At 44.9% G+C, this 23022-nt stretch overlaps 1 protein-coding gene across 1 annotated transcript in view; it reads right to left on the minus strand.

Moving 5' to 3' along the window:
- Positions 1–23022, minus strand: part of LOC137519298 (zinc finger protein 271-like) — a 78316-nt gene that overhangs the window by 50561 nt on the left and 4733 nt on the right. The window contains exons 2-4 of the mRNA XM_068238244.1: positions 22750–22876; positions 21533–21619; positions 19176–20340 (exon numbers count right to left, since the gene is read on the minus strand). Of these exons, the coding sequence (XP_068094345.1) occupies positions 19176–20340; positions 21533–21619; positions 22750–22876 (1379 nt within the window). The remainder of the gene's footprint in view (positions 1–19175; positions 20341–21532; positions 21620–22749; positions 22877–23022) is intronic.

Consider the following 23022-nt stretch of genomic DNA (forward strand, 5'->3'; position numbering starts at 1 on the left):
CCTCCTCTGTAGTTCCTCTGTAGTTAATTTACCTCCTCTGTAGTTATTTTCACATGCAGTTAATTAACAGCCTGTCTTTAACTCTGGAGTTATTTTAAGGATTGGAGAGTTAATTTAAAGACAGAAGAGTTAACTTTAGGCTTGCCTGAGGTAAAATGTTTCCTGAATACTACATGCCTTATCACCATGGTAACAACTCTAGAAGAGTTATTAAAGACAGGAGATAAGCTTAGTGAATTGAGGCCAATGTCTATGATCTGCTCAATACATTGATTTTCTATGTCTGTACCAGGAAATATTTTTTATTGCTGTTTACAAAAAACTTTTTTACCTTTTTGAAGAAAAAAATATTTTTTTGAATAAAGTGTGAAACTAAAACTCTGGAAGCAGATTACTGGTTTGTGGCTTCACTTTATCCAAATCGATCCTCCTATACAGAAACCTGTTACTGCTCTGAGCATAGTGGTGTGCTAAGTGTGGATCGCTACATTAACAAGAGCTCCCCTTTTTATCTTTGTCTGGGGCTCATTCCCAATAACATTGAACCACTTAATGGCAAGCAGACTTATAAAAATGTCCTGCTAGACTAGAGCCGCTAAACGGCTCCAGGACGTTTTTATAAGTCAAACAGTGCTGCTGCCAATGTGCGCGTGCACGTGAGCTCCTGTGCACGTGAGATTAGGGAGGAAAAAAACCATAGAAAAATTACACCTTCATTTCCAAATAATATATTGTCACCATACTTTGTACTAGGGACATAATTAAAATCTTGTGATAACCAGGACAAATAGGCAAATAAAATGTGTGGGTTTTATGTACAGTAGCAGTGTTTTTATTAAAACTATAGGGTATGAAATTGGAGAAATAGTGTCCTCAGGATTTTCTTTATGGTCAAAAGCACTTACTGAACAGGAGTTGCTCAGTCCAACTGGCAAAATAGTGTGCATAGTGGTTTGCAAAAAGTATTCGGCCCCCTTGAAGTTTTCCAAATTTTGTCATATTACTGCCACAAACATTAATCAATGTTATTGGAATTCCACGTGAAAGACCAATACAAAGTGGTGTACACATGAGAAGTGGAACGAAAATCATACACGATTCCAAACATTTAAAAAAAAAAAAAAAACCTGCAAAGTGGGGTGTGCGTAATTATTCAGCCCCCTGGGTCAATACTTTAGAACCACCTCTTACAGCTGCCAGTCTTTTAGGGCATGGTTCCCCAACCCTGTCCTCAAGGCCCACCAACAGTACATGTTTTGCAGGAAACCACACACAATCACAGGTGAGGTAATTAGGGTCTCAGCAGAGCTGATTACCTACCTCTGTAGATTTCTACAAAACATGCGCTGTTGGTGGGCCTTGAGGACAGGGTTGGGGAACACTGTTTATAGGGTATGTCTCTACCAGCTTTCACATCTACAGACTGAAATCCTTGCCCATTCTTCTTTGCAAAACAGCTCCAGCTCAGTCAGATTAGATGGACAGCGTTTGTGAACAGCAGTTTTCAGATCTTGCCACAGATTCTCGATTGGATTTAGATCTGGATTTTGACTGGGCCATTCTAACACATGGATATGTTTTGTTTTAAACCATTCCATTGTTGCCCTGGCTTTATGTTTAGGGGCGTTGTCCTGCTGGAAGGTGAACCTCCGCCCCAGTCTCAAGTCTTTTGCAGACTCCAAGAGGTTTTATTCCAAGATTTCCCTGTATTTGGCTCCATCCATCTTCCCATCAACTCTGACCAGCTTCCCTGTCCCTGCTGAAGAGAAGCACCCCCAGAGCATGATGCTGCCACCACATTCAGGGGTGCCTCTAGCCATTTTGTCACCCCAGGTGAGAAAACCTGTGGTGCCCCCAAATCAACCCCCCACCCCATGGCACACCCCCACATGAAAATTATCGTAATGCGGCAGCGTTTCACCAAAAAATACACGTATTGCGGAAGCGGTTCACCAGGAAATAATCATATTGCAGCAGTGTTTCACCAGAAAATAATTGTAATGCTGCAGCGTTTCACCAGCAATTACACTTATTGCAGCAGCATTTCACCAGAAAAATACACGTAAATGCAGCAGCATTTCACCAGGAAATACACATAGGCAGGGCTCCACTTTCATGAGGCACAAAGGGGAACAGAAGGATGCACAGGGGGACTGAAGAAGGCACCCGGGGAAATAAGAAGGCACAGTGGGACAGAAAAGGCACAAGGGTCAGAATAAGTCACAAAGGAGGTCAGAAAGAGGCACAAGAAGAAGAAGGAAGCACAATGGGGACAAAAGGAGGCACAATAGGGGACAGAATGAGACACAAAGGAAGAAAGGAGGAGGACAGAAGGAGGTACACAGAGGGGCAGCGGGAGGTACAGGGGGAAAGAAGAAGGCACAAGAGGACAGAAGGAGGCACAGGGGGACTGAAGGAGGCTCACAGGGGGGACAGAAGGAGGCACAAAGATGGGCAATAGGAGGCACAATGGGGGACAGATTGAGGCACAAAGGGGGACAAAAGGAGGCACAAGAGGAAAGGAGGCGGCACAGGGGGACAGAAGGAGGCACAAAGGGGACAGAAGGCACAATGGAGGACAGAAAAAAAGCAAAAAGGGGGCAGAAGGAAGGACAGGGAGCCAGTAGGAGGCACAAAGGGGGCAGAAGAAGGCAGAGGGGGATGTAAGGAGGCACAAGGAGATAGGAGGCAGAGGGGTACAGACAGAGCCACAGGGAGACAGAAGAAGGCATAAAGAGGCACAGAAGGAGGCAGAGGAAAGTGCAGGGGACAGAGGTGGCTCATGGGGACTGGAGAGGCACATGGAGACAGAATGAGGCACAAAGGAAGACAGAAGGAGGCAGAGTGGGACTGAAGGGGGGCCAAGGTAGCACAAGGGGACAAAGAAAGGCACAAGGGGTCATAAGGAGGCACAGAAGGAGGGAGAGGTGGCAAAGGGAGACTGCAGGAGGCACATGGAGACAGAAGGAGGAATTAAGGGAGACAGAAGGACAAACAGAGGGTCAGACATGGCACAAGGGACTGAAGGAGGCACAAAAGGGACACAGTGGAAGCTGCCTGCAACTTACGCGAAGCAGATGGAGCAGAAGCAAGTAATAGAGGGGTAAGGTTTAGTCAAGGGGTGAGGCTTCATTCAGGGGCAGGGTTTTATCCAACAACATGGCGCCCCCAGGACCAATGGCACTCCAGGCAAATTGCCTGTTCTGCCTATGCCTAAAGGCACCCCTGACCATTATTTGACAGTGGGGATGGTGTGTTCAGTGATGTGCGGCGTTAGTTTTCCGCCACACATAGCGTTTTGCATTTTTGCCCAAAAGTTCAATTTTGGTCTCATCTGACCAGAGCACCTTTTTCCACGTTTGCTGTGTCCCCCACATGGCTTGTGGCAAACTGCAAACGGGACTTCTTATGCTTTCTGTTAACAATGCCTTTCTTCTTGCCACTCTTCCATAAAGGCCAACTTTGTACAGTGCATGACTAATAGTTGTCCTATGGACAGATTCCCCCACCTGAGCTGTAGATCTCTGCAGCTCGTCCAGAGTCACCATGGGCCTCTTGACTGCATTTCTGATTAGCGCTCTCCTTGTTCGGCCTGAGAGTTTAGGTGGATGGCCTTGTCTTGGTTTACAGTTGTGCCATACTCCTTCCATTTCTGAATGATCGCTTGAACAGTGCTCCGTGGGATGTTCAAGGCTTTGGAAATCTTTTTTGTAGCCTAAGCCTGCTTTAAATGTCTCAATACCTTTAACCCTGACCAGTCTGGTGTGTTCTTTGGACTTCATTGTGTTGTTGCTCCCAATATTCTCTTAAACAACCTCTGAGGCCTTCACAGAGCAGCTGTATTTGTACTGACAGATTACACACAGGTGCACTCTATTTAGTCATTAGCACTCATCAGGCAATGTCTATGGGCAACTGACTGCACTCAGACCAAAGGGGGCTGAACAATTACGCACACCCCACTTTGCAGTTATTTATTTGTAAAAAAAATGTTTGGAATCATGTATTTTCGATCCACTTCTCACATGTACACCACTTTGTGTTGGTCTTTCACGTGGAATTCCAATAAAATTGATTCATGTTTGTGGCAGTAATGTGACAAAATGTGGAAAACTTCAAGGGGGCCGAATACTTTTGCAAACCACTGTATCTAGAGCCCAGAACAGAGTGCCTCTCTCTGCTGCACAGAGTGGCTCACATGAGCACATGCTGCCACACAAAGCAGGCGCAATGAGCGCAGATTTTCAAATGATGAACAATTAATTATTAGAGATTATAGGTATAATAAAGCATATATAATTTTTTTCTTTATATAATATAACCTTCTTGGATTTAATGTATACATAATGTATTATGCATGCATGATCTACTATGTTTCCCTCAAAATAAGACAATAAAGTATTATATTATTTTTGCTCCAAATGTTGTGCTAGGGCTGATTTTCAGGGCATGTCTTATATTTTTATGAACACACAAGTTCCTGTGCTGTGTGTCCTCCTGCCTTCCCCGCTGTGCTGATTCTTGTGTGCCCATGTGATCCCCATGTACCTTTAGTGTCCTCCTGATGTCCCACTCTGTACCTGTGTCCTCTATCCACTAAACTCCTGTGTCCCATGTAACCATATGTTCTCCTGGTGTCCCGTGTCCTCTGCATCCTTCACTTACCCCTAGCTCCATGTTGCGCTGTCCCCAATGTCCCCCTAGTCCTCTCCTACCCCCCCCCCCCCTTTTACTGGGTTCCTGATCTTTAGCCTATAAGGAAGAAGTACGGCAACTTGTGTTTCTATTGAAGCGGATGATTTTGTAGACCGGACCATGGCTCTGTTATTGGACCAATCACTGCACTTGCTGAGTAGCAGCTGATTGACCCCAATGACGGAGTCATGGTCCTTCCTGTGAGACCATCGGCTCCAGTAGAAACACAAGTTACCATACTTTTTTCCTTACTGCAGCTAGGGCTTACTTTTGGGGTAGGGCTTACATTTCAAGCATGCTTGAAATTCCTGCTAGGGCTTACTTTCGGGGGATGTCTTAATTTCAGGGAAAGAGGGTATTATATGGTTACAAGGCATAGATATTTTATTTTGTTTTATCCAATGAAATGCGGACTAGACTAAATCAGTGAAATTTTGAGAGAATAGCTCTATCTGCCTGACAGTCAGCTGATTCAGAATGTTTACACAGCTTAATACACAGCCTTGGAACAGCTTTAGGCCTCTTTCACAGTAGGGCGTTTTTGATGCGACGTTAAAGTCGCAACGCAAATTACAACGCCCCAAAAAAGTTGCAACGTAAGTTAATGCCCCATTATCATCGCATACAGTAGCGCATACAGGCAATGAAAAGTATGCTTCCAAGTCATTACTGAGCATGTGCAAACAGTCCAACGCAGCTAATAATGTGTATAATGCAGTACTTTCACTTAACATGCAGCTCTAGTCACCAACGCAACGTGTGCACTGTGAATGGGGCATTGATTTTTCATTGCAGTTAGTCATTCTGCGTTAAATGTTGTTTTTAAGCTCTAAACAAATCTTAAAGCCCAATGTTTTCCAAATTTTGTCATATTACTGCCACAAACAATCAATGTTATTGGAATTCCACGTGAAAGACCAATACAAAGTGGTGTACACATGAGAAGTGGAACGAAAATCATACACGATTCCAAACATTTAAAAAAAAACCTGCAAAGTGGGGTGTGCGTAATTATTCAGCCCCCTGGGTCAATACTTTAGAACCACCTTTTACCTCTTACAGCTGCCAGTCTTTTAGGGCATGGTTCCCCAACCCTGTCCTCAAGGCCCACCAACAGTACATGTTTTGCAGGAAACCACACACAATCACAGGTGAGGTAATTAGGGTCTCAGCAGAGCTGATTACCTATCGCTGTAGATTTCTACAAAACATGCACTGTTGGTGGGCCTTGAGGACAGGGTTGGGGAACACTGTTTTTAGGGTATGTCTCTACCAGCTTTGCACATCTAGAGACTGAAATCCTTGCCCATTCTTCTTTGCAAAACAGCTCCAGCTCAGTCAGATTAGATGGACAGCGTTTGTGAACAGCAGTTTTCAGATCTTGCCACAGATTCTCGATTGGATTTAGATCTGGATTTTGACTGGGCCATTCTAACACATGGATATGTTTTGTTTTAAACCATTCCATTGTTGCCCTGGCTTTATGTTTAGGGTCGTTGTCCTGCTGGAAGGTAAACCTCCGCCCCAGTCTCAAGTCTTTTGCAGACTCCAAGAGGTTTTATTCCAAGATTTCCCTGTGTTTGGCTCCATCCATCTTCCCATCAACTCTGACCAGCTTCCCTGTCCCTGCTGAAGAGAAGCACCCCCAGAGCATGATGCTGCCACCTATTTGACAGTGGGGATGGTGTGTTCAGAGTGATGTGCAGTGTTAGTTTTCCTCCACACATAGCGTTTTGCATTTTGGCCAAAAAGTTCAATTTTGGTCTCATCTGACCAGAGCACCTTTTTCCACGTTTGCTGTGTCCCCCACATGGCTTGTGGCAAACTGCAAACGGGACTTCTTATGCTTTTTGTTAACAATGGATTTCTTATTGCCACTCTTCCATAAAGGCCAACTTTGTGCAGTGCACGACTAATAGTTGTCCTATGGACAGATTCCCCCACCTGAGCTGTAGATCTCTGCAGCTCGTCCAGAGTCACCATGGGCCTCTTGACTGCATTTCTGATTAGCGCTCTCCTTGTTCGGCCTGTGTGTTTAGGTGGACGGCCTTATCTTGGTAGGTTTACAGTTATGCCATACTCCTTCCATTTCTGAATGATCGCTTGAACAGTGCTCCGTGGGATGTTCAAGGCTTTGGAAATCTTTTTTGTAGCCTAAGCCTGCTTTAAATTTCTCAATACCTTTAACCCTGACCAGTCTGGTGTGTTCTTTGGACTTCATTGTGTTGTTGCTCCCAATATTCTCTTAGACAACCTCTGAGGCCTTCACAGAGCAGCTGTATTTGTACTGACATTAGATTACACACAGGTGCACTCTATTTAGTCATTAGCACTCATCAGGCAATGTCTATGGGCAACTGACTGCACTCAGACCAAAGGGGGCTGAACAATTACGCACACCCCACTTTGCAGTTATTTATTTGTAAAAAATGTTTGGAATCATGTATTTTCGATCCACTTCTCACATGTACACCACTTTGTGTTGGTCTTTCACGTGGAATTCCAATAAAATTGATTCATGTTTGTGGCAGTAATGTGACAAAATGTGGAAAACTTCAAGGGGGCCGAATACTTTTGCAAACCACTGTATCTAGAGCCCAGAACAGAGTGCCTCTCTCTGCTGCACAGAGTGGCTCACATGAGCACATGCTGCCACACAAAGCAGGCGCAATGAGCGCAAATTTTCAAATGATGAACAATTAATTATTAGAGATTATAGGTATAATAAAGCATATATAATTTTTTTCTTTATATAATATAACCTTCTTGGATTTAATGTATACATAATGTATTATGCATGCATGATCTACTATGTTTCCCTCAAAATAAGACAATAAAGTCTTATATTATTTTTGCTCCAAATGTTGTGCTAGGGCTAATTTTCAGGGCATGTCTTATATTTTTATGAACACACAAGTTCCTGTGCTGTGTGTCCTCCTGCCTTCCCCACTGTGCCGCCTCTTCCTCTGCTGGCTCCACCTCTTGTGCTCGTGTCCCCCTTGTACCTTTAGTGTCCTCCTGATGTCCCACTCTGTACCTGTGTCCTCTATCCACTAAACACCTGTGTCCCATGTAACCCTATGTTCTCCTGGTGTCCTGTGTCCTCTGCATCCTTCACTTACCTCTAGCTCCAAGTTGCACTGTCCCCCTAGTCCTCTCCTACCCCCCCCCCCCTTTTACTGGGTTCCGGATCTTTAGCGTATAAGGAAAAAGTATGGCAACTTGTGTTTCTATTGAAGCGGATGATTTTGTAGACGGGACCATGGCTCTGTTATTGGACCAATCACTGCACTTGCTGAGTAGCAGCTGATTGACCCCAATGACGGAGTCATGGTCCTTCCTGTGAGACCATCGGCTCCAGTAGAAACACAAGTTACCATACTATTTTCCTTACTGCAGCTAGGGCTTACTTTTGGGGTAGGGCTTACATTTCAAGCATGCTTGAAATTCCTGCTAGGGCTTACTTTCGGGGGATGTCTTAATTTCAGGGAAAGAGGGTATTATATGGTTACAAGGCATAGATATTTTATTTTATCCAATGAAATGCGGACTAGACTAAATCAGTGAAATTTTGAGAGAATAGCTCTATCTGCCTGACAGTCAGCTGATTCAGAATGTTTACACAGCTTAATACACAGCCTTGGAACAGCTTTAGGCCTCTTTCACAGTAGAGCGTTGTTGATGCGACGTTAAAGTCGCAACGCAAATTACAACGCCCCAAAAAAGTCGCAACGTAAGTTAATGCCCCATTATCATCGCATACAGTAGCGCATACAGGCAATGAAAAGTATGCTTCCAAGTCATTACTGAGCATGTGCAAACAGTCCAACGCAGCTAATAACGTGTATAATGCAGTACTTTCACTTAACATGCAGCTCTAGTCACCAACGCAACGTGTGCACTGTGAATGGGGCATTGATTTTTCATTGCAGTTAGTCATTCTGCGTTAAATGTTGTTTTTAAGCTCTAAACAAATCTTAAAGCCCAATGTCTTTGTTTAAAGTGGATCCGAGATAAACTTTTACTCATTGAATAATTGTGTTCCTTTCATATAGTTTATAGGGCATTCCTCAAGCCAAATACTTTTTTTGTTTTAATGCTCTAATTCCCTATAAACTAAACAAGCCTTACCCACAGCTTTTTTCAGTGCCGTGGCACTGTAGCAAGGGCCTATGGGAGCTTCGTCTGGGCAGGAGGTGGTTACTAGCCATTGATTTCAGAGGCAGAGGGGAGGAGGGAAGAGGAGAGGGAACTGAATTTACACACAGGCAAGCGGATAGCATCTCCAGCCCTCAGCCTGTGACAAACAGAACATGGCTACCCTCATTGTATCACAGGAATAAATAATCATAAACTTTTAAAGCTGTTTGCAGCTAGATTTGCTGTGTAAACTATCTAAACTTTAGAAAAGATATATAGACAAGTTACTTGTTATAGTTAGCTTTTCATCTCGGATCTGCTTTAAGTCTAGGGCAGGCTAAAGACAGCTCGGAGTTAGAATATGAATAGAGATGATGTAAGACATTTCTTGTATGAATCCTTTCATCTTTGGGAATACTAAATATATAAATAGTATGTCTTATCCATAGTGATAGGCTAAACATTATTTTCATTCTTTTATATAGATAGGTAAAAGCTGAAATACATATACAGTATATGCCATATATTTTATCATATATAAAAGACGGTTCTAAGATTTTCTGCAGACCAAGAAGCCGGCATGTTTATAGAAAACTGTAATGAGTAACTTTATTGTTGACCAGACACAAGGAAAATACCAGCTGAATTTGGTAGAAGGGGCTACTTTCGACTGGTTGTGTATTCACAAAGCCTACTCTGTGTATTGTTCCAGAAATGATACCAATTAATATGTACTTTGGATTGGGGGGAAAGGAGGGGGGGGACATTCAAAGTTTCTTATTTTTGTAATACTTTAAGGTCACGTTATTTAAAGAGACTCTGTAACATCAAAAAGATCCCCTGGGGGTACTCACCTCGGGTGGGGGAAGCCTCCGGATCCTAATGAGGCTTCCCACGCCATCCTCTGTCCCACGGGGGTCTCGCTGCAGCCCTCCGAACAGCCGGCGACAGACCCAACTGCCAGTTCAATATTTACCTTTGCAGGCTCCAGCGGGGGCGCTGTGGCTGCTTTCGGCTCGGAACTAGACAGAAATACCCGATCTCAGTCGGGTCCGCTCTACTGCGCAGGCGCCGGAGACTTGCGCCTGCGCAGTAGAGCAGACCCGACGACGATCGGGTATTTCCGCCTACTTCAGAGCCGACAGCCACCAGAGCGCCTGCGCAGGAGCCGGGAAGGTAAATATTTACATCGCCGCTGTACGGAGGGCTGCAGCAAGACCCCCGAGGGACGGAGGACGGCGTGGGAAGCTTCATTAGGATCCTGAGGCTTCCCCCACCCGAGGTGAGTACCCCCCAGGGGACATTTTGATGTTACAGTTCCTCTTTAAGAGAATAGTGCCATCTGCTGGAAGATATCACAATCATGATATGTAAGGCATTAGTGCCATTTACAGGTAGTGGAGGACATTGCGGGTCCAAAGAAAATTAATATTTAAAAGGGAATATTTAAATTAACTAGTAACACTTAACCTGAAGAATACACCCTTCAATTCCTGATTGGAAAGAGGTTAACCTCCTTAGCGGTATGGATGAGCTCAGCTCGTCCATTACCGCCGGAGGGCGCCACTCAGGCCCCGCTGGGCCGATTTGCTTCATTTTTTTTTCAAACACGCAGCAAGCACTTTGCTTGCTGCGTGTCTACTCTGATCATCACCGCTACGCGCCGCTATAGAGGTCCACCCCCCACCAGACCCCGTGCCAGGCAGCGCTGCAGGGTGGATCGGAACTCCGGGTAATGGCACGACGTCGCCATGGCGCCGGGGGAAGCCCTCAAGGAAATCCCGTTCAGAACGGGATTTCCTTATGGGCGAGTGCGCTGGCAGCGATCGGAGGGGATAGCGCAGGAAGGGGGGCATCATGTAGCTAGCGCTAGGCTAGCTACACGATGGGGATTAAAAAAAATACTGCTGCGCATCCACCCTGGCGATCTTAATAGAATGGCAGGGTGGTTAATTCCTGGGGTTGAGTTTTAGATAGAAATGAGGCATAAATTAGGGGACACAGTCGCTGAAAGACACTCTCAAACAACAGGACAGCCAGACTGTCTCACCCTACAAGCATCGGCTGCAAACTCACACCTAAAAAGGCTCCAGAGAGAGGGAGATCGGGGTGACACCATAGGCCCGGCAGGATCCCATATAGTTGGTAAATATAAATTTCAATTATATTAAAGCCAATTAAGTTCTATGCTTGGATATTTGTTGATTCTCTATATCGTATAGTCACCCTAAACATTGATCTTCCTGGCATTGCAAACTGGGAATATCTTAACTTTGGGTTCATTTTTCTCTACTTTTTTTTATATATATTGTGAAGTCCAAGCTTATGACTTGATAGGGAAATAGAGATTGAGCGATTACATTTCTTAAGCCCCATACACAGGCTCAACAGCGGTCTTTTATGCTACCAGCGGCCTACTTGCGATTTATTGGTCATTGCCATTAACATCTTGTGGTTAATTCTGCTCTGAAATTGTGTTGCAAGCTTATATTAAGATGTATCTTGGGATTTTGTATTATCCAATAATTTTGATCCAATTTGCTATTGTTCTAACAACTTTATGTATATATAAAATAAATTATTTTAAAAATAATTGTCCTGATTACTCCTTGTACCAATTGATTGAGAAATCTTGAATTCAGAGTTGGGCATATGGAGATGTAAGACTCCCCCTGTTTACTCATAAGGAGCCTTAAAAAGGAACTCCAGTGAAAATAATGTAATGAACAAAAGTGCTTAATTTTTGCAATAATTATGTATAAATGATTTAGTCCGTGTCCTGATTTACATTCTTAAATTTATCATATGGCAAGTGATGGCAGTGGAAGGAGATGCTGTTTGCTTTTTTTGGCAGTTGGAAATAGCTGTTATTTCCCACAATGCAACAAGGCTCCCAGTGTGCTGTCAGCATCTCAGTGCTGTGAGGCGCTGACATCACAGTGTGGGAGGGGTTTCAACACAATATCATCCATACAGAGCCCCCTGATGATCCATTTGAGATCTGGGAAAGGGGGTATCAGCTACTGATTGGGATGAAGTTCAATTCTTGGTTACAGTTGGTGGCTGGATGGTGTAAGGTGGCTGGATGGTGTAATGGTTAAGGGCTCTGCCTGACACAAGAGACCAGGGTTCGAATCTCGGCTCTGCCTGATCAGTAAGCCAGCACCTATTCAGTAGGGGACCTTAGGCAAGTCTTCCTAACACTGCTACTGCCTATAGAGCGTGTCCTAGTGGCTGCTGCTCTGGCGCTTTGAGTCCGCCAGGAGAAAAGCGCGATATAAATGTTATTTGTCTTGTCTTGTGAGTTTCTCTTTAAATTCTTAATAATTAGTAATTCTTATTACCTTTGGTTACAGTTTGTCACACATGTGAATAGCCTGACAATGCACAGAATGTCCCTCATCAACTGCCACGCAGAGTCCCCCCCCCCCCCAATAAGCAAGTGATGCCCCAAAGAGTGCGCCTCTAAAACTGCTTTGAAAAATCAATTCATATTTTCTGTACAATCAAACCCTCATATTTTCCAAGTATGACTGGAGTCATTCAGGGATTATAGGTGGAGCAGAGGGCAGTTATACTTTACATAACAAAATATATTGCTGGGACTAGTGATGCAACACTGAATAGAGAGTTTTAAACTTTTATTTTTCTACAAAAATCTGTTAAAACAGAGGAACAGGTTTTCTATTTTTCTGTACTTAGAGGCTCACAGATCCCCATAAACTGAAATGTTAACAAGCTGACTATTCTGCAAAACAAAAGGTTATCTAATGCAACGAAACTGTCACTCCGTTTGGCCATTATGATCTTTAGTGTAATGAAGAGGATCAGCCTATAGCTGGCGCCACCGCACAGAAGCAGCAGAGAATTCAAGAATTCCAGCATCACTCAGATCTCACAAGCAGAGACTGACTAGCAAAAGGTAAGGCAGAGTCCCTAACACAGATCTGTCTCTCCAGAGTGCCTGTTATAGAATCCACTCTCACTTGTTGCTGTAATACTTGAATACTGGAAAATTGGTTAAATCTGAAAGTCCTTAAAGTGAACCTCTGGACTAAAAATCTACTCAGCAGCACTGAAAAGGCTTGGTGTTTAACAGTTTCACAGCATCAGAACTTTTTTTTTCCCCAAGCCTCATTTTTAGCTGCACAGAAGGAAATTGCCCGGGCATTTTTCCCATGATGCTGTGCAAAGCATGTTGGGATTTCTGATGTTGATCTCCTGCTATTTTGGCGCAATTTTTTTTCTCAATTTGAGATTTGAAGCCTACCATTCACAGCTGGGAGGGGTGATCAGGACACAGGACAGTTGGAACTGTGTCTCTTGCTCCCTGTCACCCCCTTTCAACCAAAATGATGGCTGCCCCCATGAAATTACAAACATTTGCCTGTTCTTTTAAAACAAGGTAAGAGATATTACCAATTTTAATTAACATACCTAATGTAACTTTATGACAGTAAGTTTGTTTGGGCTGAAGTTCCCCTTTAAAGTGCACCCGTAAAAAACACAAAATGAAAAGATACCTACCTACCTCAGAGGCTTCCTGATCTATCCAGGAGGCCAATGTCCCTAAGGCAGGGTCTCTCCAAACAGGCACAGTCCATACTTGGGGGACAAGGGAGTGCAGCCGCGAAAACCGGCCCTGGCCAGCAGCAGTGGGGCCGAGGAGGATAGGAGAAGCCCCAGGAGTGCTACGGTAAAATGCTGTTGACTTTGCGGGGATCGATGGCCATTTGGGCACTTCAGGCCCAACGCGGTAAGTGTGCTAGGCCCCATTACCTTGCATTGTCGTTGCTTTACCCTGAGGTAAACAACGCAACGCACACTTGCAAGGCAAGTGTAAAAGGGGCCTCAAATGTATCCCTATAAATATGACAGTTCTTAGCGTGGCCAGGCTTAAATCCAGTACCCTTTTACTACATGTAGCTGTTTTATTTATACCCTATAAATAATGATCTAAAACCACAGCTCGAAAGAGGACATAAAAATCTCTGGCCCTCTCAATTTACCTGGATAGGATGGAGTTTTGTGTACATACACTACTGGACAGGGGGAGGAGCCTGTACTGGATTTACCACCTCACACCCACCATGGGGCACTGGACACTCTGGCTCGGATTCCATTAACCTTTTCCCTAAAATTACTGGCAGATATTTTCTCACCATATGAATGAGTAGCTTTCTCAGAACTCAGCAAGGGAAAAAATGTATTTGAAAGAAGATGGCGCAAATTTAAAGGACTTACGAGGCGAACACACACACACAAAAAGTCCTCCTTGCAGACCATCAGCACCTCCCTTGTCACTGTCTGGCGCTCTGTTATCATAATCCAAGCTGTAGTACAGGCCCACCCTATCAGTTTGCGATTAAAATCGCGGCACTAGCGGCTAAGAGAACTGCGCAGGTGCAGGATTTTTAAAGCAGCGATTTTAATCGCAAAATGATAGGGCAACCCTGGGCAGTGTCGGGGCCTGCGCTACAGGCTGGATTATGATACCAGAGCGCTAGACAGTAACAAGGGAGGCGCTGATAGTCTGCACGGAGGACTGCAATGGCCATGGGGCAAGTCACACTTTTTTTGTGTGTGTTCTCCTCTTAAAGTGAATGTTTACCGGATTAAAAAAGAAAAAGTCAGATACTCACCTAAGGAGAGGGAAGGCTCGGTCCTAATGAGCCTTCGCTTTCCTCTCCCGGTGCCCGGTCCCACGCAGGATCCCCCGTGGCAGTATTCGACCAGTTCGGTCAAATACTGCCACTTCCGCATGCCTTCGGGAGCTTTTGAAAGCCTTCGGGAGCACTCGGGCTCCCGATGACGCGGCCGCTCCATACTACGCATGCGCGCGCACTCTATGACACACTCGCGCGTACGTAGTATGGAGCGGCCTGTCTTCGGAAGCCCGAGTGCTCCCGAAGACCTCCGAAGTCCCTGCGGCGGCGGACGCGAACGGGGGAGCCAGCGCAGCACCGAGGGCACCGGGAGAGGGAAGGCTCATTAGGACCGAGCCTTCCCTCTCCTTAGGTGAGTATCTGACTTTTTAATTTTTAATCCGGTACCCACTGGCTTTAAGTCCTTTAATACCACTTTACCTACCTTTTAGCCCCTTTTCACTTGCTAAATACCGAAAATGCTTTCAGCACGTTAAACGAGAAAACATCTCTCGGGATAAAGTTTCATTGAATACAGACCTTGGCGTGACCTAAAGCCGAGGAGTTTTGGATACAGGCACACAAGCTATGGGACCAGTAGACTGTGAGGGGGGAGATGCGTGAGAACACAAATGCTGCACATTCGCAGTCTGTGAAATCCACCATGCAGATTGGAGAGGGTGAGAACAGTCTTTCCAGCTTCCTATTTCCATAACCTAGGCTAGATTCAGCAGCAGGTACTTCCTGCCAGAAGTCTGCGAGCTAAAGTGGACCTGAACTCTTGAACGGGCAGAAGGAAAACAGAGCAATGCACCAGTTATGAATTGAGAGTTTAGCCTGTCTAACTCCCCCTCATCTGTGACTAATTACAATTGTAATTTGTTCTTCTGAATCAGCTGCCTCAGTAAAGCAGCTAATTTGTAAACACAGGATGTTAACTCTGTCTGCTTCCATGAAAGCAAGAAGTAGGCACACTGCAGATTTAATGCAGGATTTGTATCAGCTGTAACAAAAAAGTTTTTCTTTTAAAGGTTGTTACTCTGTTACTTATCTTTTAAAGTAAACATATCAGGACTTTAAATTAAAAAAAAAAAGTTTCACTGGGGCTTCTGTCAGTCCCCTGCACTTGCCCTGTGCCCGCGCGGTCTCGTAACGATCCTCCCGTCCCTCGCCGTGGCTCAGTTTTGGTGTTGCCTATTTACAAGTCCGTGGCCACTGCGCCTGCCGGCCGTGTCCTCCGCCCTCCCGTTGTGGGGAGCGTACTACGTAGGCGCAGTATGAGGTTTTCTTGCAAGTCGGAGATACCGAAACTTACCCGAGGCAGGGACCAGAGGATCATTCTGTGACGGCACAGGGCAGCTGGCAGAAGCCCCAGGGAAGTTAAACTTTTTTTTTTTTTTTTTTTAAGTCCTTTCAAGGTTTCCTTTAAGAACAGAGAGGCAGTTCTGAGTTCAGGCCCACTTTAACCTATGAAATGGTGCATGTTACTGCAGTATGACCCTCCAAAACATAAAGGGACTTTTAGTCTGACTTAAAGAGGAACTCCAGTGAAAATAGTGTAATAAAAGAGAAGTGCTTCATTTTTACAATAATGTATAAATGATTTAGTCAGCATTTGCCCATTGTAAAATCTTTTAAATCCCTGATTTACATTCGGACATTATACTGTTTGGCAGGTGATGTAGCTGCTGCATGCTTTTTTGGCAGTTGTAAACAGCTGTAAACAGCCATTTCCCACAATGCAACAAGGTTCACAGACAGGAAACTGCCAGGAGTACCACGGTCCTCAGAGTTTCTTGTGGTAGATGTTTCACCACAATATCAGTCATACAGCGCCTCCTTATGGTCCGTTTGTGAAAAGGAATAGATTTCTCATTTAAAAGGGAGTATCAGCTACTGACTGGGATAAAGTTCAATTCTTGGTCAGTTTCTCTTTATGGGTCACTTCAAGATTTGGGTGTAGGTTAAACACACATTTCTGGAATACATTATTTGCATTTCAACATGTATACATTATGCCTTATAGAAGCTGCATAATAGATACTTGAAGTTTATTCTCAAAGCTTCTCATAAATGATCTCTGCTTTCCTATGGGTAAGGCTTGGTTAGTTTTGTGAATCCACCTCATTGTATTTTTTTTTTGACGTTTCCAGATCTAAAATGAACAGCTACTCTTTTCACATTGGTTTGAACAGCAGAGTGATCGAAGGACTTGCTCCTGTTTGTGCACTTCGATGCATCAAAACTTTTTATTACATGATAATGCTGTCACTGGGCCAAATGAAGCTTGTTTGCTTTCCACCAGTCAGGAGGCCTGTTCAAGGTATAGAATGTCAGTAAGCAGGGTCATACCCTTGTTTAAAACAATACACTTAATGTCCAATAGGAGAAGGTGACTATATTAACATTGTGGAAGAAAAGAACTAATACAGAACATCAACCTGGTAATCTGTGTTTCTGACTATAACCGGCCTTGCCTGGCGTACTTAGATGATTTTTTTACACAAGCTGCTATGGTTAAAGAAAAATTAAAAAAAAAAAATGAGAATCTGCACAGTGCAGAGCATCTATCAGCAACACACGAGGATATATATCTGCTGTAGCGGATAAACATCAGGGACGGGCAAGGCCTAAACTATCCTCTGCAATAACTGCTTCTATCAGCAATACTCAAAAACGTATTCAGGCACACAGGTGTTACAGTAGAAGGCTTTCCTCATCCCTGGCCTAAGATATAACCAGAGTTCCTGAGCCTCACCCTGCTACAATTGGTCTATAGAGCTTGCAAAGTATCATGTGAGGGCGAGACGCTCAGGGAATCAATCACATTCTCCTGTCTCATCACCTGTCTATGTGTAAAAGCTGGAACCAAGTTACTCAAAAATTTCTGAGGGCCCGTTTCCACTAGAGCGAATCTGCATGCGTTTTCTGCATGCGTTTTCTGCATGCAGATTCGCATAACCACTACAAGTGGATGGGGCTGTTTCCACTTGTGTGGGATTCTGTGCAGAAAAAAATCTGCACGGCAGAGCCGTCAGAATTCGCATGCCGCACATGAATCGCTGCTAATTTAATAGGAAAACCACAAGCATATCAGTCTTGCGGTTTTCCCGGCGTTTCCGCTGAAAAACCCATGTCAATGCTTGCCAGCATTGACATGGTTAAAATCGCATAGCGCAAACCGCGAGCGATTCCTTGTAAAAATCCGCATGGAAATGCGAACGAATCTACACCTACATGCGGATTCGTTGCCGAGTTTTCCACGATGGAATCGCAACACACAAGTGGAAACGTACCCTGATGGGAGGAAGAAGTCCGAGATGACACCTGGCAGGTAACGAATATATTTTTGGATGAAAGATTCCCCTCCTCCCAGCATGCTGGATGAGAGAATAAATCTCATCTCAGTGTCATATAGGTCACGAGAGTGAAAGTGGGCAAATGCGGCCCACAGGAGTGGCATGGAGCAGCAGTTTTTACAGCTACCTGATCCGCTAAGCCCCATAGATGAGGTAGCCTACTTTTTTTTTTTTTCTTGTGCCCACCTCAGGCTCTCTTTAATGATTACTTTGGGAAACCAAAACTGCAGGTCTATACAGCATCTCAGGCTAAAATAGTGACAATTTAATGGCCAAGAACAGTCTCTTCTGGAAGGCACCCATCCAAGATGTAGTCAGCTGCCAAAACGGCCTACATGTCCCCCCCCATCTTCCTACAGGAGGACAACTTTTTCACTTACAGTCAAAAAAAACAAAAAAACAACACACTAAGTGCTGTGTAATGATAGAGAGGCTCTGTGTGAAATTCTACATTCTCATTTATGTAGAGAATACCTAATAAATGATCTGTCTTACTTGAAGACGAGCAGACAGATAATCCTAAAACCAGGGCTGGACAAATCCCAGGAACCTGTACGCCCTTAAAAATGAAAGTTGGATCTAGAACTCTGGAGGTTTAGACTCCTAAAAATGTCCTTCTAGCTCCTCGGTTGGAGAGACTAGCGCCTGAATTCTCATTTTCATGAAAGCATTCCTGTTTTACAGACACACAGAGACTTATTTATCAAGACAGCTGCAGAGAATTGCACAAAAAGTAAAGCACATGCTCGGAGTCAACAAATGTAGTTCCTTTTTTATCTTCTGGAACCTGATTCATGGCTGTGGACAGCTGTTCCACCTTTTCTTCTCTCTGCATCGGTCTTGATAAATAAGCTCTGGCATTCCTTTATGCTCTGAAATCAGTTAGGTAATGGTGGAATGCTGCGCTGCCAGTACATAGGATAGCCAGTTCTCAGGCTGAGATGGAGCTCAGAGGTCCTACACAAAGGAAAAAAAAAAAAAAAAAAAAAAAAAAAAAAAAAAAAACACAGCCAGCCTCTACTTGTGATTCGTCAACTATTAAAAAAAAGCTGCAGAAACGTCTTTCCACTGATGATAGGGACATCCGCTGCGGAGGAAAGCAGTTTTTGAATATAAGAGGACTATGCTTCTCCTAAAGCAGTTTTCCAACACTGCCACAGCTTGCTGTCAAAAAGGGAGACTCAAAGTAGAGCAAGTATGCAGATTAGCGCCAGAGGAATAACGAAGTGCATTATTTATGGTCGTAGAGTCATGGCTCTAATTAGTTTGTACGAACCGGCATTGGTTATCCAAAGTTTTAAGTCAAGATGAGTCAATCCCAGATCGCATCTCTCACTTCTTGAAATGTCTCTGTGCCTGCACACTCTGCATGTTGTGCACTCGAATGTGAGCCAAGAGCGTCTCTTTCTTGTTGAAGCTGCGATCGCACTGGGTGCAGGGGAAGGGTTTCTCGGGAGCATGCATGGCCTGGTGAGCTGCCAGCTGAGTCTTCAGGAAGAAGCTCTCGCTGCACTGAGAACACTTGAAGGGCTTGGTGTCGGTGTGGACTCCCTCGTGAGTCATTAGGAGAGTCTTGTCGTTGAAGCTCTTATCGCAGTGTTTGCATTTGTACGGCTTTGGCCTCAGGTGGGTTTCTTCGTGCTCCAGCAGGGAGCTACGGTTGGGAAACCACTTCGTACAGTGGCTGCACCTGTGAGGCTTTTCGCCCGTGTGGGTCCTCTTGTGAGCCAGCAGAAGCGAATGGTCATTGAAATTCTTGTCGCACTGGTCACACTGGTGAGGTTTGCCTTCCGTGTGGGTGTTGATGTGAGCCGCGAGGAGTGACGGTTTGGAGAAAGTATCTTTGCACAATTTGCACGCGTAGGCCTGCTTCCCGGTGTGAATGCGATGGTGGGCTTCTAATATCGTCTTGTCATTGAACCTTTTCTCACAGTAATTGCACTTGAGAGGCTTTTCGCTTTCCTTTTGTGGAAGGTAGCCAGGGGGTCTGGGGGACACAGTAGGGCTGCTGGGGCCCGAACTGGAAGTGCTGGGGTGTGAGACAGTATTCGCATCAGTCTGATTGCTCACATCATTAGCACTTGTGCTCCTGGAGCTGGTGTTGGGCATTGGACTTGATGAAGCCTCTGGATTTTTATTTTCTGCATCTGGGGTTGGACTGGCAGAGGACTTGGCGTGTTTCCGGCGATGCACGATAAGCGCAGACTTGTAGCTGAAGGATTTATCACACAGGCTGCACTGGTGAGGTTTGACTCCATTGTGGACCCGAAGATGAGCTTCTAAAGCGGAGTTGTGCTTGAAGCACTTTTCGCACTGGGAGCAGTAGAACTGTTTGCGTTGTCTCAGGTTCCGGCCGTGAGGAAACGATGTCATGCCGTCCACATTTCCATTCAGCCGGACCCCTTTAGAGGATTTTTTACGAGTTTTCCTTGCATCGTCTGTGTGCGTGTCCGCTTGTTCTACATCCGCAGTCTTCTCTGTCACATGATTGGCTACAGGATCTGCCACGACATGAATACAGAATGGTTAGCAAAAGTGACCAATATTTACATATGCAAAGTTTATTTTGCAAAGGTCTTAAAGTGTACACAAGGCAGCGCAGGGAGGGGTGGGGGGGGGGGGGGGGGGGGATCAGATGAGGCACAGAGCCATGTTCCCTGCTGCATGTCATGCCTCTGTGTGCCCCCCAGGCTATGCCAAAATTGCCGACGTGCAGCATGTTGACAATCTCGAGGGAAAGGAAGGAGAGGTAGTCTCTGCTAAAGTGAACCTAAACCATATTAAAAGTTTCACTTACCTGGGGCTTCTACCAGCCCCTCACAGCTGTCCTGTGCCTGCACCAGTCATCAACGAGCCTCTGTGGCTTCGTTTTGATTCTGCCGGCAGTCCACTGCGCCTGTGAGCATCCTCTTATACGTTCACTTCGGTGAGAGTGTCCTGTGCTGTATGAGGTGTTCTCTTACTGCGTCTGCGCAGGATGCTCTCGCTGACAAACGCTTATGAGGATGGGCACAGCCAGGGCGTAGTTGGCTGCTGGCAGAATCGAAACTAAGCCACGGGGGACCAGAGGATCATTGAGGACTGGCGCGGGCACAGGATGGCTGCGGGGGCTGGTAGAAGCTCAGGTAAGTGAAACTATTTAATATGGTTTAGGTTCACTTTAAAACGCCCACTGGTGGAGATCCTAAAATGTTTCCCTAGCTGTCATTGGGTAGCTCTGCCACTGTACAGCCATTCCCCGCCTCCCTGAACTCCGCTCTGTGAGACAGACACAGAGCGGAGTTTCCTGCGTAGAGACCCCAGCGGTCAGGAAAACGAAACTGAGCCAATGCAGGCCACAGGAGTGGCGCAGAGTGGCAGGGATTGCCTCTACTTGATTTGACCAACCCCTCAGATCAGATAGCATTATTGTTTTTTAAGTTAAAATCCCTACCTTGGGTTCCATTTTAGATAGAGGAAATACATTACAGTCACATTTACTACAGTACACAACATCATAGTAGAAAGTGGAGGGGCCGAGGAGGCAGGGGCTGGAGGAACCCCCAGGTAAGTATAAATAAGGGCTAGTCAACAATCTCAGGTTCGCTTTAATAGATGACTGAAAACCTGGAGAGGGGATGGATTTCAGGTTTCACCATTCGCTTTACACAACAGAGCAATCCTCAGCCACCAGCACCCGCAGTAATGTCGTACCTGTAGACTCCCTGGTGGGAGATGAAGTCTTCTGATCCGGAGAGGACCTTTTCTGCAGCCAGGACAGGATGATGGGCGCTTTAATTCCTGAGTGGGAGGAAAGACACAGGTTAGATAGAAGTGACATTGGAACAAATATATATATATAAATTTATTTTTTCACCTTTTCATTATAGTAAACTCTGCTATAGTAAGCATTCAGTAAACAAAGCATCCTTGTACCAGCCAAGCCCCATTATTAGTGTATAGAAGTAACGCCTGCTACAACTAACCTGTGTATAAATCAGGGCTGTGGAGTTGGGAGTCGGAGCAATTTTGGGTACCCGGAGTTGGAGTCGTTGATTTCATAAACTGAGGAGTCGGATGATTTTTGTACAAAATCCACAGCCCTGTTAAGTATTAGACTAAGGAGTCGGAGTCAAAGCCATTTTGGGTACCCGGAGTCGGAGGTTTCATAAACTGAGAAGTCGGAAGATTTTTGTACCGACTCCACAGCCCTGGTATAAATAGAGCTTCTGTTATAGTAAAGCTGTTTTTTGGCCCGTTGTATTCTATATCCGGCTATAGTGGAACGTTGGCGGGAGCATGCATCATATGTCAGTCAGAGACCCATGGGCTGTGGTCAGGCTGGCAGCCACTTTTAGCCTGCTCGCTATCTGCACACAACTCTGGGCCTTTGTGGTTTACCTCCAAACCACCAGCCAGTGAGACATATGCTTCCTGTGTGAGCTGCTGCCCAATTACTGAGGGAATTGCCTGTCACCTGTGACTTGATACTGAAGCATTGCAGCCATGCACAAGCATCCAGGCTGCACAGAAATGTGGACAGAAAAGTGAACTATAAGTACTGCACCTGCATTACCTGGTAAGACACATGCTTCCTGTGCAAGCTGTTGTGTGATTATTGCATGCAAATCCCTGCATATTGAGCACTGTGCACACATTTTGATGTAGCTTAGACGCTGTCTGTGCTCACTTGCTGAAGCACTGAAAGAAATGACTCCCAATTATTGACTGAATTAAGATTCAGTACTATAATGTACTTTATGGGCTTATAATAATTTCTGACATAGACTACTTTGCCCGGTCCCCTGGAGTTTACTATAAAGGGAATTCTTTGCCCGGACTCTTAGTTTACTATAAAAGGGATTCTACTGTGTGTAATATACTGTATATCCCAGCATATTCCTGGGAAGAGAACAAAGGCAGAACATTACCTAAAAAGAGGAAGTGTTCATAGTTTTCCTCCATCACATCCTCATAGAGCTGCTTCTGCTGATCACTCAGCATCTCCCATTCCTCCGCTGAGAAGAAGATGGCAACATCATTGAAGGAGATGGAGTCCTGCCAAAAAAAAGAGCAGCAGTTAATATGGGAGCCACACGTATCTCTTACAGAACACAATACTTTCCTGCTATGTCTGTCACTTCCAGTACAAATGACAGGTTTTAGACTAGTCCATCTTTTCATGGGGGATTCTCAGTATGTGC

The sequence above is a fragment of the Hyperolius riggenbachi genome, chromosome 5 (genome assembly GCF_040937935.1).
Source record: "Hyperolius riggenbachi isolate aHypRig1 chromosome 5, aHypRig1.pri, whole genome shotgun sequence".
In the NCBI taxonomy this organism is placed as follows: Eukaryota; Metazoa; Chordata; class Amphibia; order Anura; family Hyperoliidae; genus Hyperolius; species Hyperolius riggenbachi.